General features: G+C 45.1%; 1 protein-coding gene across 1 annotated transcript in view; it reads left to right on the top strand.

Moving 5' to 3' along the window:
- Positions 1 to 15,039, top strand: part of LOC146855857 (uncharacterized) — a 52,836-nt gene that overhangs the window by 19,348 nt on the left and 18,449 nt on the right. The window contains exon 2 of the mRNA XM_085653814.1: positions 1,221 to 1,340. Coding sequence (XP_085509940.1) covers positions 1,221 to 1,340 — 120 coding nt within the window. The remainder of the gene's footprint in view (positions 1 to 1,220; positions 1,341 to 15,039) is intronic.

The following is a 15,039-nucleotide window of genomic DNA, read 5'->3' as shown; positions in this document are numbered from 1 at the left end:
GGCAGGTGCGTCACTCCACATCTAGCCTGAGTGTGACGAACATTCTCCCCATCTCTCTCTTCCTTCGGCCTTCCTCTGCCCTGTCTTCGAGTCTCCTTTTCTCGCAGCCGTGCGCGCATTAACCCTTCCGGCGTTGCCCCCCTCCCTCCCCCCACGCAACACACACATGCAGCTGAGGGCAGCTTCCTCGGACAGGATTCTGCAGCGTGATGTAATGCTCTCGGTAAAGAAGCTGCTACCAGCCACCCCCATGTTGCTGTGCAGCTGGGACAGGGGCCCCCAGCAGAGTGTTTCACATGGAGGGGGTTGTCTTTGAAGTGGGAGGGAAGAGGGACAGCACTGAAGGAGCAGTCAAGGGCTGGTGAGCATCTATGCACTTCCCTCCCCCACAACTCCCGAGGTTCACACGAGTTTCAACTCAAAGGGGACACCCCCCTCTCCCTGCTGCGGAGCCCTCCATGTACTCCTCGCTTCCGCTTGACCCCCACCCGAGTGGTGGGGGGCGACTCATCCCTGCATGGACCGCGCTGCAGCAAAGCACGTGTTTCTAGGAAAAAGTGACATCGAATCCCAACCTGATGTCCTAAAGATTATTTCAGAAAATACAAGTGTGCTCCCATGGAGACCTGCATGGGTGTGTGTGTGTGTGGGGGGGGGGGGGAGGCGGGGCGAGGGGGGGCTGGGAGGAGAGGGGAGAACCGAGAGTAAGATTCCCTGGCAAATGGAGGCATGGGACGTCGAGGGAGAAGGAATGAAAAGTTACCGAGAGGAGAGATGAAGAGAAAAGTCAAAAGGGGAGAGCGAATGAGAAGACTGTAGTGAAGGGTGGAGAGAGAAGAGATAGACAGGAGGAGAAAGAAAGAGAAAACAAGAATTTGCAATGCAATAGGTCTCGCATTTACGTGAGTTTAAGCTATTAGCATTGTAAATCACAGTGCCTTTTATTTATGTTTTAAAAACCAAAACCTAAATGAAAGACATTGTCATTTACAATGCCAATAGCTCAAATTTGCATAAGTGCGAGACCTAGTGCATTGCAAATGCTTGTTTCTTCTGCCACGTGGAGGACCACATAGTTTACTTAGTAATTAATGTTCCCTGGTTTGCATGGCAATACATTATTCTAAGGCTCTCCGTGGTAGGTTAACTCCACCGAAAACTTTACTCCATAAAGAGCACCCGCATCCCTTGTGTCCTACTATCGCTTCTCACCCATACAGGAGAGCACAGACCACGATCTGAACAAGCAGACAGGGTGGAGGAGTCAGCCAGCACACCTGGGCTTGATATCGAAGGAGGAATCGTCAAAGAGGAGGAGTTTGAGGAAAATGCTTCTCAAGGTATGCCACCATTGCCCTACATTGTGTGTATTTTAGAATTTAAGAGCATGTGTTTGAGTTACTATTTGCACTGTAATTGAGTTAATCGTCAGTCATTCATGTTCATCGCAAGTTGATTTGACAGCACCTTAATGTATTTATTTACTGTGTTTCATGCATAATGCTAGTTGGTTCAGAACATCTGACACCTGTGTGCCATCTGAAGTTTATGTAAGTATAACAATTAGGCCCGCTATTCCAGACTAGTCTTCATTATTGGCAATTTACTGAGTGCGGTTTACCCAGTTTTATGGAGGATGTATTTTTTTTAAAGTGCACAGCAATGCTAAACCAAAAAAAAATTGCATGGAGCACCTACATTACTTCCATATTACTATGACATATTACTACTTCAACAAACTTAGCATGACAGACTGCCACTTCAATGCCATTAATACTTTCATACTAATTTAATTTTCTTTAAACAGAAGCTAGGGTAATATTACTTAATGCAATTATTTATAATTTAACTACAAATAAATTTGAATTGGGGATAGAACTAGGATTAGTATTGGAATTAACGAAATTATACTAATATTTTTACTTCTATTTTATGCAATAGATTCAATAGATTTAAGGATTGAGGCTATGCTAAGGTAACTATTTTTACATTTAATTATGATTTACTCTTAAATTTACGGTCTAGAGTTACGATTAAGGTAAATTTACTTTGTTTTTTAAACAATGTAATTTTTGGTATGGTTTGATTTAGTGTTACGATAAAGTTAAAATATTTTTCATTTAAATACATTAAATTTAGGGTGAGGATTAATGTTATTAATTGAGGGACATTGTGAAGTTTCAAAGGAATGTCATCAGACTAATAGTCAAATGAGTTTAAGGTATGTAGAAATATTGAAGTATTAGTATGTCGAGCTAAATGTGTTGAACAGATGGTACTTCTCAGTAATGGATGACAAGGTAAAGATATAGATCTGCGTGCATTTGATAACAAGGAAAGTACATAAGAACTGGACAGTAAATAGTTGCAAATACTGATGATGAGATGGCAGGGTAGTTGAGTGGTATTTAGCAACGTGGTGGGTGCCCTGCCTTCAAGCTGCTGCTGGTGTCAAAGAGTTCAGGGCTCAAATTACACATAGGGCGCACTGTCCCTGTTTGCGCAATGGCTCACTTTTAAACAGGCGTGCTGTGCTCAAACCGGGACAGTGCACCATATTTCAATTAATACGCTGCTGTCAGGGCAGCCACCAACCTGCGCCTTCCCGGAGGTGGGCAGGTATTCAGTGAAATACGGAGCGGCTGTTTTACAGTGCAGATAGAATGTTACCTGCACTTTAAACAGGAGAGAGAGATTCCCCCTTGAAGGCAGGTGCAGTGAGTGAAAGCACCGGTCTGCAGGGGAATGTCTGGAGGGTATCATTGGGACCCCCTTTACCCTTTCCAGAGGACTAGCCTAAGGAGGTACACTGACAGCATAAGTAAGTAAGTAAGTAATAGTTTATTGCACAGTTAATTAAAACTTACAATTTCAGATACACAGCTTTTAAAAGAGATACATATCAAAGATAAAAACAATTTAATTATCAGAAATTAAAATTGTGGGATTCATATTAATGGTTTGCATTTTTTTTTTTTTTTTTTAATTGTTCGTGAGCCCATAAGATGTGTTCGGGGGCGCTATTTGGCTTTTACTCAGTTTTCTCGTTTTGTTTCTGCTTGATTCTCTCCGCCACTGCGTCGAAATATTTTGTAAATCTGCAGTTTAATTGGGTCTCCTGCGGGTTAAAGCATAGTTTGACTGCATGCCTACAGGTTCTAATGCCCTTCTGATTCCATATTACGCGTAATAGGGATCTCCTTTTGTCCATTAAGTTTGGGCAGATACATACTATGTGGACTAGGTCTTCAGGTCCTGTGTTGCAGAGACGGCAAGTTTTATCTTCCTGAGTCCGTTTCCATGGGGCCAGGTGGGGAAGAATTGGTAGTATACCGAGTCGCAGTTTTAAAAATTTCTCTTTGATCTTCTGTGTGAATCCTTGATCCATATACGCTTGAATCTTTAATGATTTGTAGTCGCTTAGGACTGTCCATCCATGTGCTCTTTTTGCTAAAGTTTCTTTATCCTCTAATAGTGATGTTGTTTTTGTCGTCTTTGTTACTAGTTTTTTAAAACGTCTATGGTCTACAGGGGTGTTCCAGAGGTCCGCCAGTTCAAGTACTTCTAATGATTCCATCAGGTATTTCCTTGCGTTTGACCGTTCTCGACGTTGCAGCTCAATCCAGAGATAGGCATTTAAAGTGCCTTGCTCGGCGTTTCTAATCTTATGCCAGCATTTTATGAAGCTGCCCCTTCTTTCTACTGTCTGTTTTTGAACCCCAAACTCTAATCGAATTTGGGCAGGAGATACATAGTTAGGTAATCGAAAGATGGTCCTGTAAGTTTTACTAATCACATTATCACTGACAGCATAGAGAATGCGATGTAGCAAAGTGATTATCTCATTGCATGGGGTCCCGTCCCCATGAAAATGATGGCAATCCTTTTGAAGATAGCACCAACGCTGTATGTGCAATAGCGCTATAAGTATTACAAAAGGGGCTGCACAAGTGTCTGAAGCCCCTTCTGTAATACCATAGTTCCCCGGGGCACACACAACCGTTTTGCCCCAGATCACTATATGTAATATGGCCCCAGGTCTTTGTTGAGGGTCTTCTTGTAGAAGGCCTTGGTAGAGCAGTTTGTGTGGTTTCACATTTTTGGTTTATGGCCTATGCATAGTTCCCCCTGCTCCAGGGGCAGTTGCTTCTTGTCATATGCAATAGTGTAGCTGCTGACTACAAAAAGTGGTGGGGCATAAGTCCATACTAGGAATTGATTTATACCTTGTAATCAATCATAGTGAGCGAACCAGATTCTCCCAAGGACTGCTTGCGGAGTACTTTCTTTTTTAAGAAAATGAGGTAAATGCTTTTGCAGCATAGTTTTTTCAAAATTACAGACCATAAATATGTGTGTTCTAAAGGAAATTAATAAAATATTTGACATAAATCCTGGGTGATCAAGTGAGTATGAACCTCCTAAAGGTTGCACGCACCTGCCAGACAACGTACCATATAATGACCCAGTTACTTACCTGCAATCTTCATTGCCCTGAGTCCAGGTCTTCCTGTCATAGTCCTGAGCCCCTCCCTCCCTATCCATTTTTAAGCTGGGATTGTTTCCTTTCATGCTTTATAAATCAGGAAGTGGTTATTCCACGTTCCTCCTTTTCTGCATTCTGAGATAAGGCGGCCATCTTGGGGGAACTTTTTGAATTTTGCTAGGTAATATGAATCGGTGTAGCAGACGAACTGCTCACTTCATAAGGGCTGGGATAGGAGAAAGGGCGAGGATTTAATGGATCACGCCCCTAGTATATGTAACCATTCTCGATGAGCTATCATGTGTAATTGTGAACTGCTGTTCATCAAAAACACACTTGAAAACCAGTTTCACTTGCTGCACACTGGAAATTAATCACTGCTGGCACGGTGTGTGTATGTGTGTGGGTGTGTACACAACAATGTATCTCCAGCTCTTAAGATGAGCTTGGAGCACTGTTTGTGTTATCCAGCCACATTGCAAGACATTTTGCACTCTGCCTCCGTTTGTATTCTGGGTACTAAATAATTTGAAAGCCTATCCCCTACTCACTAGTGCACTTCACCAGCCTTCCACCTCATTTACTGAATTCACGTTCACCCACCAACTCACTGTTTTATTTTTGTTTCTGGTAAAGGTTCCCTTGAGACCTGTGCACTACATTTCACTCGCTTTGAGGTACTTTAACTTTCCCATATTAAATCACTTAGATATTCGCGTTCACCAACTCACCGACCCTCATTCACCTATTTACCCACACTCACACACATTCAATGATTAACATATGCTCATTAACCGTATGAGTGAACATAAGTTAATCATTCATACTACCCCATCAAATTAAGCTTCCCTCTGCGATACACCCACCAGTCATCCACATCCACCCACTCACTCATATTCATTTTCCCAGCCTTACAATCTCATTCACCTACCCACTGATTCAGTTTTCATTCACCCACTCACTCTGTTAATGCCTACAATCATTGACTCAACATTTCACTAAAATGCACACATTCTTAACCAGCATTTTCACCCATAAAAATCCACGAAAGAAACTGGTTTTCAAGCGTGTGTTTGATGAGTAGAGGTTCACAACAATTACATGTGGCTTCTTATGGATAATGAATATATTTGCCAGGGGAAGAACTGATTATAGGACAGGGGCATGCACTCCTTATGTGGGTCATACCTACTTGGACACCCAGGATTTCTTTACATTGTTTCATGAGTTTCCTTTAAAAATGCCTATTTTTGATCGGTCCCTTAGATAAACTCTGCTACAAAATACTCTTATTTTACCCTATTCATAAAAAGACCTTTGCGAGAACGCCGCGAGCGATCCTTGGAAGATGGGGTCTCTCACTAGTCTCAATTACAAGGTACAATTCCATGTACGGACCACAGTCCAACCCATTGGTGGGTTCATCACTATTCTTGGGTGACTGCAGTAAGAGAGCGGCACAGGACACCTGTAAATGGAAACACATTTCTTAATATTTAAATAAATGGGGATGCTACCCCTAATCTACCATTTATAGAGTCAACATATGGATAAAAACTAACATTTTATAAATGTGTATTAGAGTTTCTACTATTTGAAAGTGTTCACATCTTCAAATGCTCTGTTGTCTACAACAAAAAGAGTAACAGTATTTATTACATGTTTCAAAGATGACACATTGTGCAGAAAAACGAGAACACCAAAGATCAAGGAAAATTTGATTGTTGGGTCACTTCCGCGGTGAGTTTCAATGCTGCAGATTCACAAGTAGGAAGGAAGCCAAAAATAACTTTAGAGATATCAAAAACCAAGCTAAAAAAAAAAAGGCAATGGGAGCAGCTCGAGCCAGACTACTTGCTAAAAATGCTGCTTACCGTTTTGGGTGATTGCGGAGTGGATCACCGCGGCAAGTGTTTTTTAATTTCATTAGTATGCCATTTATGAGCTGAAACATAACCAAACCCCAAGTAGCGAATTCAGTACCAAGACACGATAACCCACAGGACTAAAAGGGAAATACTAATTTTGCAATGTTCTTGCATAATGCGCCTAAATAGCCAGTCTGCAGAGCCCACGATTTGCGGGTTGTATTTTATACACTAAGATGCCCGCATATAATGCTAAAGAATACTTAGACTAACACTATGAGTGGTTTGTTGCAAGCGTTTGTGTAGTGTTTGCACAGAATATCAGACACAGAAATATCATCGGACGAAATTTTGTTATGTTTTTGTAAAATGCGGCAATTACCAGAGGCACCTCGGCACTGCAGTATAAGGAGAGGTGCATGCTAATTAGCTGTTAAAGAACCAGGGGGCATATTTACAAGCTGGTGATAAAAAATCATCGCCGCTATTGCGGCCGTTTTCGGCCGAAAAGCGGCGATAATTTTATCGCCTAATTAGCAAGGCCACGCTAACGCGTGAAACCTTGCTTTAGCCTGGGGATTCCTAACGCCCAGCTTTGCATCTCTAATGAGATGCAAAGTGGGCGTTCCTGACCTAACATGACAGGAGAAATGTCGCTATGCGACATTTCTCCTATCATCAAGCCCCACGCTATGAAGCATAGCGGCAGGAAAAGTAGCGATAACGCCTGTTATCGCTACTTTCCTTACGCCTGCTTCAGGACTGACTTAGCCATGATATCCTATGGAAGGTGGATATCATGGCTAAGTATGTGAGGCCCAATCAGCAAGCTAACGCCACACTTCGTAAGATTATCGCTGGGTTTCCAGCGATAATCTCACGTTAGGCAATTAGCGTGAGGATTTTTATCGCTGAGGAGATAAGCGTTGCTAATAGCACGCTATCTCAGCGATAAAAATCCACGTTAACCGGCGATAATTATCCTCACGCTAATTATCCTCACGCTAAGAGAGCTGAGCGATAATTATCGCCGAGTGTTGCTGATATGCCCCCAGGTTTTAAGAATCTCAAGGACAAAAATATTGTAAAGGTAAGTTTCTATAGGTAAGCAAAGTTTTATATTACTTCACAAATATGTACTTTGACAATATCTATACCTTCAAGGTACAAAGATGTGCACTTAAGAATAGTAAATCTATACTTGCCTATTTGTACCTACGTTCGCGATATTTTGGTCTCGACATTTTTGACACAATATTTTGTCCACACAAAATTTTTGTTTTGGTTATTCTGTTAGTGATTCGTTTGTACAGAGATCAGAATAAGGGGTTTCATGGCAGTCAAACCTGGCAAAATTTACCAGGGGCAAATGCCCAGTAAATACTTTGTGCAGCAAAATCTGCATGTTTTAAGTGCACAACTTTTTATCGGTCCCTGGGGTGTTGGATTTTCAAAGGTGCAATAATTATCACACCCGAGCTAAAATATTGGTAAATAGGGCATTCTTTTTGATAATCAATTTTATTGAGTTTTGAAAAACAGAGAGAACAATACAGCACCATTGAGCAGTTACAATTACAATAAAAAAACTGTGTTTGACTGTCATTTCTGTTGCACATGGACAAACATTGCGACATGTTTCTTACCACATTGTCGTATACGGGCTCATCCCACGAAAGTACAAGAAACTCCCTTATCCCAGCTGGCCCAACCATTTGCCCCAGACTCTTTGAAGTTTGGCCGGACAACCCCCGGCTTTGTTTAGTGGTTTCTCCTGCACTGTGCACCAATCTACACCTTTGCGCCATTTGGCTACACTCAGGGGGCGGGGCAGGATTATTTCATGTGGCGGTGATGTCTCTTTTGGCTACCATGTTGGCAGTGCCCAAGTGAAGTGGACTTCCAATGACTTGTCTGATAGAGGATGGCCAGTGAGATATTATTGTTACTAGTGCATTTCGGTGCAGGGGAGATAAAAACGCATCAGTGGATTATATGGATCCAAGCTGGTCAAGCTCTTGGTTCCGGTTTCAGTTTCCTGTTCATCGCAGGTTCCTGTTCAGCGGTGCGAACGGCGTGGCGGTGGGACAGCGGTTGGGGGGAGCAGGCAAAACAGTCTTGGCCCCTAGACTGTGGAGAGCTGGTCGCCACACAGCATCCACTCCCTAATCTGCCCCGAGCATAACCTTCGAGCCGTAGCCCAGCTGCACCCACAGTTGCAGTCCAGGAGTAAGACGCCCACAGGACCCAGTGGCTTCGACTGGTTGGCTGGCTGGTAAACCTGAAAGCGGTTCCCAGCACCGACAACCCAAGCTGAAAGGGTGCAGCAGGGAGGGGGGGCAGGCTGTTGCTAACGGCTGCGAAAGTGTGAGCCTGCAGGAGACCACGGAGGCGGCCTGACTAGTGTCAGGTGCGGCTTGTGAGTGCTCCTTGGTGTGTCCTGCTTGGTGCTTGGCCTCCCCTGCCTCCATACCCCCCTTGGTAACTCCTCTAGTGAGAACATGTGTGTCAGCGATACTGGCAGCGATGCGTCTCTCTGTGCTGCTGTGATTCAGTGCTTTGATCTAGTCCGGAAGTCTGGGAGTATAATATAAGTGGTTTTAAAATGAGATTATAAAGTGACTCAATCGTCATTCATCACCCAACATTAGTGACCTTAGTAAGCATTACTTAGAGTGGCTCGCAGCCTCTCCTCGCCTGGAGAGTTGGAAATCGGTTGCTGGATTTGTGGAGCAGGCAGAAGAAGCTCTCAATAGCTGCCTGGCAAACATTCCCTTGGTTGGGGGAATTCAGATTTGGTCTGGTCCAAGAATCCGGTCCTTCCAGGCAGACCAAAGCATTGCCTAATCCCTGGGAGGTGCAAAGCCACGGAGCAGACAATGGAAATGAAATCACCGGAAGTGGACATCTTGTTCCGGAAGGAGGGAGTGACCCTGCCTGTGCTCTGTAACAACACAGAGGGACGTGTGACTCGCTCTGCAAGAGGCTCAATCGGGAACTATTTTCGGTGTAACATGCCTTTGGATTTGCTTTTGGTTAAGGGTTTTCTGACCCCGGTTTGGACAAGCATGGACCCCTCTGTATCCGCGCAATCTAAATTACTCAGCACCAGCTCCATTTCACCTTTGGTAGTGTGTTCCCAGGTACGTCCGAAGCTGTTAGATGAAGTTTCAAAAGGAGATAAGTTAAGCTGCCAGCTAGCGGTGTAGAACTCCTTGATCCCTGTTATGGCTGCCAACATACCCTATAATGGGGGCAACAAGGACAAAAATGATCAGGTTCCCTCCTTATTGTCCCTGACTTTCAAGTCTGGTGATATCGAAACTAGTTCTCAATTGGTTGAATCGATCAATAACAAAATCTTAGTAGTAACCCAAGTGCTGCAAAGTAAGGACACAGGTAAGGATCACCTTCCCCAATGAAGTTGAATACCTCATTGGTGAAAACAGCTAGAAACTCTTTATCTTTTATTCCAACAATGATTGGAAATGGCCATGCAATGGATCAAGAGCAAGGAAACCTTTCACATCAGTTTTTAGCCACCATGGAAGGACAAATAGAGAATACGCTAAATAAAACACAGATGATTGGACGGAGGGCTTGCAACTACTCCCCCATTTCAGATTTAGTTTCTGAAAAGATTTCTGTTGTAATCTCATTATGTAACTGACTTGTTTCCCATTTCCATTCCTCCCCCTCCTTCCCTCTCCATAATGGTATCCTCTTCCACCCCTCTCCCTGTTCCCTCTTGGAATGTTCGAGTAGAGTTTACCTTAGAATGTTCACGTGCATTCTGGAGAGTGGATGACTAGAATAAAGAAGCTTCCACCTTACCGGCTGTGTGACTTGTGTATTTTGGAACTTCTACAATTTCTATGTTGAGGGGATATAAGTGTCCGGCAGGATGTAATGGCCAAGGCACTTCTTTGGCAGTTGAGTAAAATGGAACTTCAGATAGATCTTCAGTCATTTGCAACACATTTGGCAGAAATTGAGAGCAAATGAACACAATTGGACATGAAGCTAGGCGCTCTGGATTTGGGTAAATCTTGTTTATGTTCCCCCATTATAGACAAGCTCGGTGCTCTCCCAGAAATATTGAGAACACTGGTGAAGGGCATGAAGAACTCAAACGTGGATTCATCTTACCACAAAACCAGCTTATTGCCAGAGGAGATGGCATGTGCTGTGATGGAGAGTCAGGGGGATGAAGTATCAAGTTCCCAATCTACTATAGCAGGAGCAGAGTCTTGAGTCAGACGGCGCTACTCAACTGGAGCAGTCGGAGTAAGTATGAAATGAGATGCCAAGTGATCCACGAAGTACAATCCAGATAGTACCGGGTATTCAAATCAGCAGCCCGCAGAGAATATAGTAGGGACTGTACCCTCAAGGAGAGCAAAAAAAAGTAGCTAAAAAAGCAATTAAAAGAACAACACTTATTAAAAAGAGGAATCATTAAATCATTGTCAAAGATCCCTGCTAAAATATTTCCACTATTTGAGCAGGAAAAGACAGCCAAGGACCAGCGGGTGTTATCAAAGACCTTGGAACAATCGAGTGGATCAGGTGATATTGGAATAAATAAACAGGTGGTCCCGACCACTGACTCCTCTATGAGGAACGCAGTTTCCAATGTGGACTATAAGGTAAACAATTATGGGCAGCTTGGGACAGGAAGCCACCGCGTATTGTAGGACCTAAATGAGTCCGTGTGTGGTATGATGGGGGTATTGCCCTGCCAGATAACCGGTGCTATTACTGGGCTGCCCACCTTTCAATTATTAATAAATGGGTGTATGGTGCGCAGCGGGACACAGCATGTTGGATGAACAGATGGGTGATGGGTCGGGGAGGGTATAGCGAGGCACTGTATACAAAACTACGTAGACAACAGCTCACTGGCCCCACAGCTCTCACGGTTCCCATATGGCACACTACCACCACGAAACTTCATTGGGGTAATAAATTGACACAAATGACACCCCTTTGGCATGCAGCAGTACTGGACAATTAAATTAATTATAGCGGATTCGACAAATTGTATATCATTAGTATATCACAAGTTGGAGATCTGGTCAAGAAGGGTAAAATAGTGACATTTGCCAACTTGGAAAAAGAATATAAATTGTCCATAGGTGAAACATTCCGCTACTTGCAAATATGGCATGCCTTACTGAAGGCAACCAGAGAGATAGCCGGGATCCCGGAGGCCACCCCACGTGAGGACAGACTACTTGCAGATCCCATGGAAAGCAACGCTATTTCGCGTACTTACCGGAAAATAATTAACCATTCACCAGACCCGTTGAAACAGCTATGTACACGCTGGCAGAATGTTGCGGAGGACTTGAAGGAGGAGGATTGGCGTGATGCGCTGTCCTACCCACATGAAGTGGCCATACCATCAAGACTGTGGCTTGTCCAATTCAAAATTTTGCACTGCACATACATCACATGCAGTACATTGGCCAAGATGGGCCGCAGTAGCCCCGCAGACTGTAGACCGAGATGCTGGGAGACAGACAATTTTTACCATATTCTCTGGGAATGTCCCTTGATTCAGTCATTCTGGGAGGCGGTTAACAGGGTGGTCGGCGAGGTGTGTGGGATTGCCTTAGAGCCATCCCCCAAGATATGTCTGCTCAATACTTGGAAAGCCACAGACTTCCATCGAATGGACCAAATATGGGCAGCGACTCATTACAGAGAAAATCAAAACTACTGTCTTGATAAAGATGGCATAAGAATTAAAACCATCAAAACGCGTCAACGCAAATTTGGTTACATAATCCTAGGAGGAATCCGGTTCTGTAATTGTAAAAATAGGAATGCATCCAGGCCGGGTCCTTAGAGTTGTTTCATAGTGTGAGAAGTTGGCCTGGTATATGATGCTCACTAGTTAAAGTGATCACCTTGTACCATGCCAAGCAACCCTTATGGTGTGGTTGTAAGTCAACCTTTTCGGACTAGCTGCCCTAGTGGTAGCGTAGGCTAAGCAGTCTTTGAGGCTAAACTCGTGAAGCGTGTTAAGCCAGCTGTTTTACCAAATGCAACCCCCTTTTATACCAATGAAAGGACACCACACAGATATATAGTCAAAATATATATGTATTTATTTCTCAAAGTAACCCCTAGTCTCTTTATGAGCACAGGAGCACAAATCGTCAAACAAGATTATCACAGAATACACAGAAGTTGCACTTTATATGGATAGGCCCTGGTGGCCACTCGAACCATATACTAAAATAGTGGTATAAGTACCACGAACAGAAAAGGGAAAAGGCCTAAGGCCTCTAGAATCGCTGGGCCTACAAGGAGCTAACGTCAGTTAGTGACCAGGAGGTCCACGGGTGGCGTGTGCAGAGCAAATAGTCACACGCGTGCTCCCATAGGTTTCAATGGGTGCGTAAAAAGTACAAAGTTACTGCAAAGGAGATCTTCCGGGTTAACTAGGAACTTAAGATTTGGAACACAGGCACTAGAGATGTATTACTACACTTGGGCACCGGAGTACCAGCTTTACCTCACCCACAGGAAGCGGGTGCATAGGCCTCAAAGTGCGTCGGGTTTCTTCTATCTGTTCCGTTGAGCCTGGGACAAAGATGCTGCAGGCGGTCGGTCCGGGAGAGATGCGGTGGATCCAAGGGTGGATCGGAGTTGCAGAAGACCTGAAAGCAGAGGGGACAGTGTTCACAGTCACTAGCCAGTGACTGGCGTGGCACCAGGTAGGTACCAGGCAATGTCGGGTGCAAACAGGTGATGAGGGGTAGCTTGTCTCCGCAGCCACGTGGTCCCTGAAGGTCGATGACGTCCAGGAGTCGGCTCACGAGCTGTCCCACGCAGGCTCTCGCTGTCGGCGGTGTCGGCGACTTGGTCGAAGCACACAAGCCTTGGCAAAAGCAATTGTAGGAGGATTCGGAAATCAGCTGTTGGTTCTGACCAGCAAGGTCAGAGGGATTACTCCTTTGGAGAGGAGCAAGGGGCAGTCTGGAGCAACCAGACCAGCGGTGTTTTTCGTAGAGTTCGTCGCCAAGATGGCCACTAGCCAGCGGGCCAGCAACCGGTTAGGCGCGTCGAGTGGCAAAAATGCAGAAGGGCCCCACGCAGATCGTGGAGATGCTGGAGGGCTCACCTTTGGTGCAAATGCTGCTCGAGAGTTGGGCTTCTCAGATCCCAAAGCACAACTTGGAGGGAGCCTCGGTTGTTGCACTTGTCAGCTTGTCGTAGTCGATCCAAGATGGCTGGCTCCACGTGTCTCGGTGCCTCCACGGGTCTCCTCTTTTCAGGGACTGTGGATCGGGCGGTGAGAGGTCTGGAGGTCCAGGTCTTGTCAGTCTCTGGGCTCGGGCTCCGGCGGGAGGCGGCGGCAAAGCAGACGTTGATTCGCTGGATGGTGCTTGCGTTAGCAAGGTGGTCACTCCCTGACCACAGGGGAGATTGGCTTCAGTCCTCTGTGCAGCAGAGCGTCGAAGTTCCCGTCTTCTTCTTAGTGTTAAGTTGATTTCAGGATGTCTGAAGTCTTAGGACACAGCTCCTACCTTTAAGCGGATTCTAGGGGCCGGACTACCTGCTAGGTCCCTCCCTATGGGTGGGACCAGGAAGGGGGGTGGTTACACCCCCAATCCTTTGTCCAGCTCGCCCCAGGCCCGGGACTGGTGTGCCCCAGGACCGGTTTGAACTGGCATATGCACCGAGGCTCCTTGTGAGCCACAGGCATGTCTGGTTTCTTTCAAGCCCTACCTGACCAATACACAAAATCCTGTCTGGGGTGGTGCACGCACCTCCCCTGGCAGGAAACCTTGTCCACACCTCCCAAGCTGGAAGGACTCCCAGCAGCAGGAGGGCAGACTTGTGTCTGTGGTGGCAGCATCCATTTTGTGGAGCTGAGGCTATGTCTGATTTTTACCCGGGTTTCAGGTACTGTACATGTCGTGTCCCTCTAGAAGGGTGGAATGCTAACCCCGTCGCCAGAATTGGCGAGGGGTTAGTATTCCAATTCGTATGACACCTTACTCGACATGTTTTGATAAAGCCAAACCAAAGGTAGCATTTAACCGCGAGGTTCATAATGCACTTAAGAGTATATGGTATGACGATATCTGGAAACAGTAGAAGGAAGTTGTTCCGACCACTGCAGACAGGCTCAGCTCATGCCAGAGCACCATCTCACATGGAACCAAGCACTCTGCCTTCAGGATTGTTAAGGCCTGCCATAGGAGTGACTTATAGGTTACCAGGTGTCCCATTTAAGGTTAGGTATAGGTATACTACACCTAAGTAAGAGGTGATTACACCAACTTACCCCAGCTGAGTGATCAGCCAGTTGTGTCAAATTGTTAGGCCAAGCCTGGGGTGGCATAATACATGCTTCAGCCCTTGGCAGGCCTTGGGTACACCAATGCCCTGGGTACCTAGTGTACACTGGTACAGGGGCTGACAGGGTGATCCACTTCCAATTGGTTATGCACCTAGGGTGCATAGTTTTAATTTAGTAGAGAGAACAGCAGGCTGGGGGTCTGATTGGCAGGCCCACAGCCTCAATATGTCAAAAACCAGTGAAGCAAAAAGCAAAAATTTGGGGTGACCATAGGATAGCAGACCCTACTCTCCTACACATAGGATATATTCTCTAAATGACAGAGTATAGTGTCTCAAGTTTTTTTCTCTCTTTTATGTTGGGGT

This window comes from Triturus cristatus, chromosome 4_1 (genome assembly GCF_964204655.1).
Source record: "Triturus cristatus chromosome 4_1, aTriCri1.1, whole genome shotgun sequence".
Taxonomy (NCBI): domain Eukaryota; kingdom Metazoa; phylum Chordata; class Amphibia; order Caudata; family Salamandridae; genus Triturus; species Triturus cristatus.
Note: the sequence above shows the minus strand (reverse complement) of the source record. Positions and strands in the feature narration are given on the sequence as shown.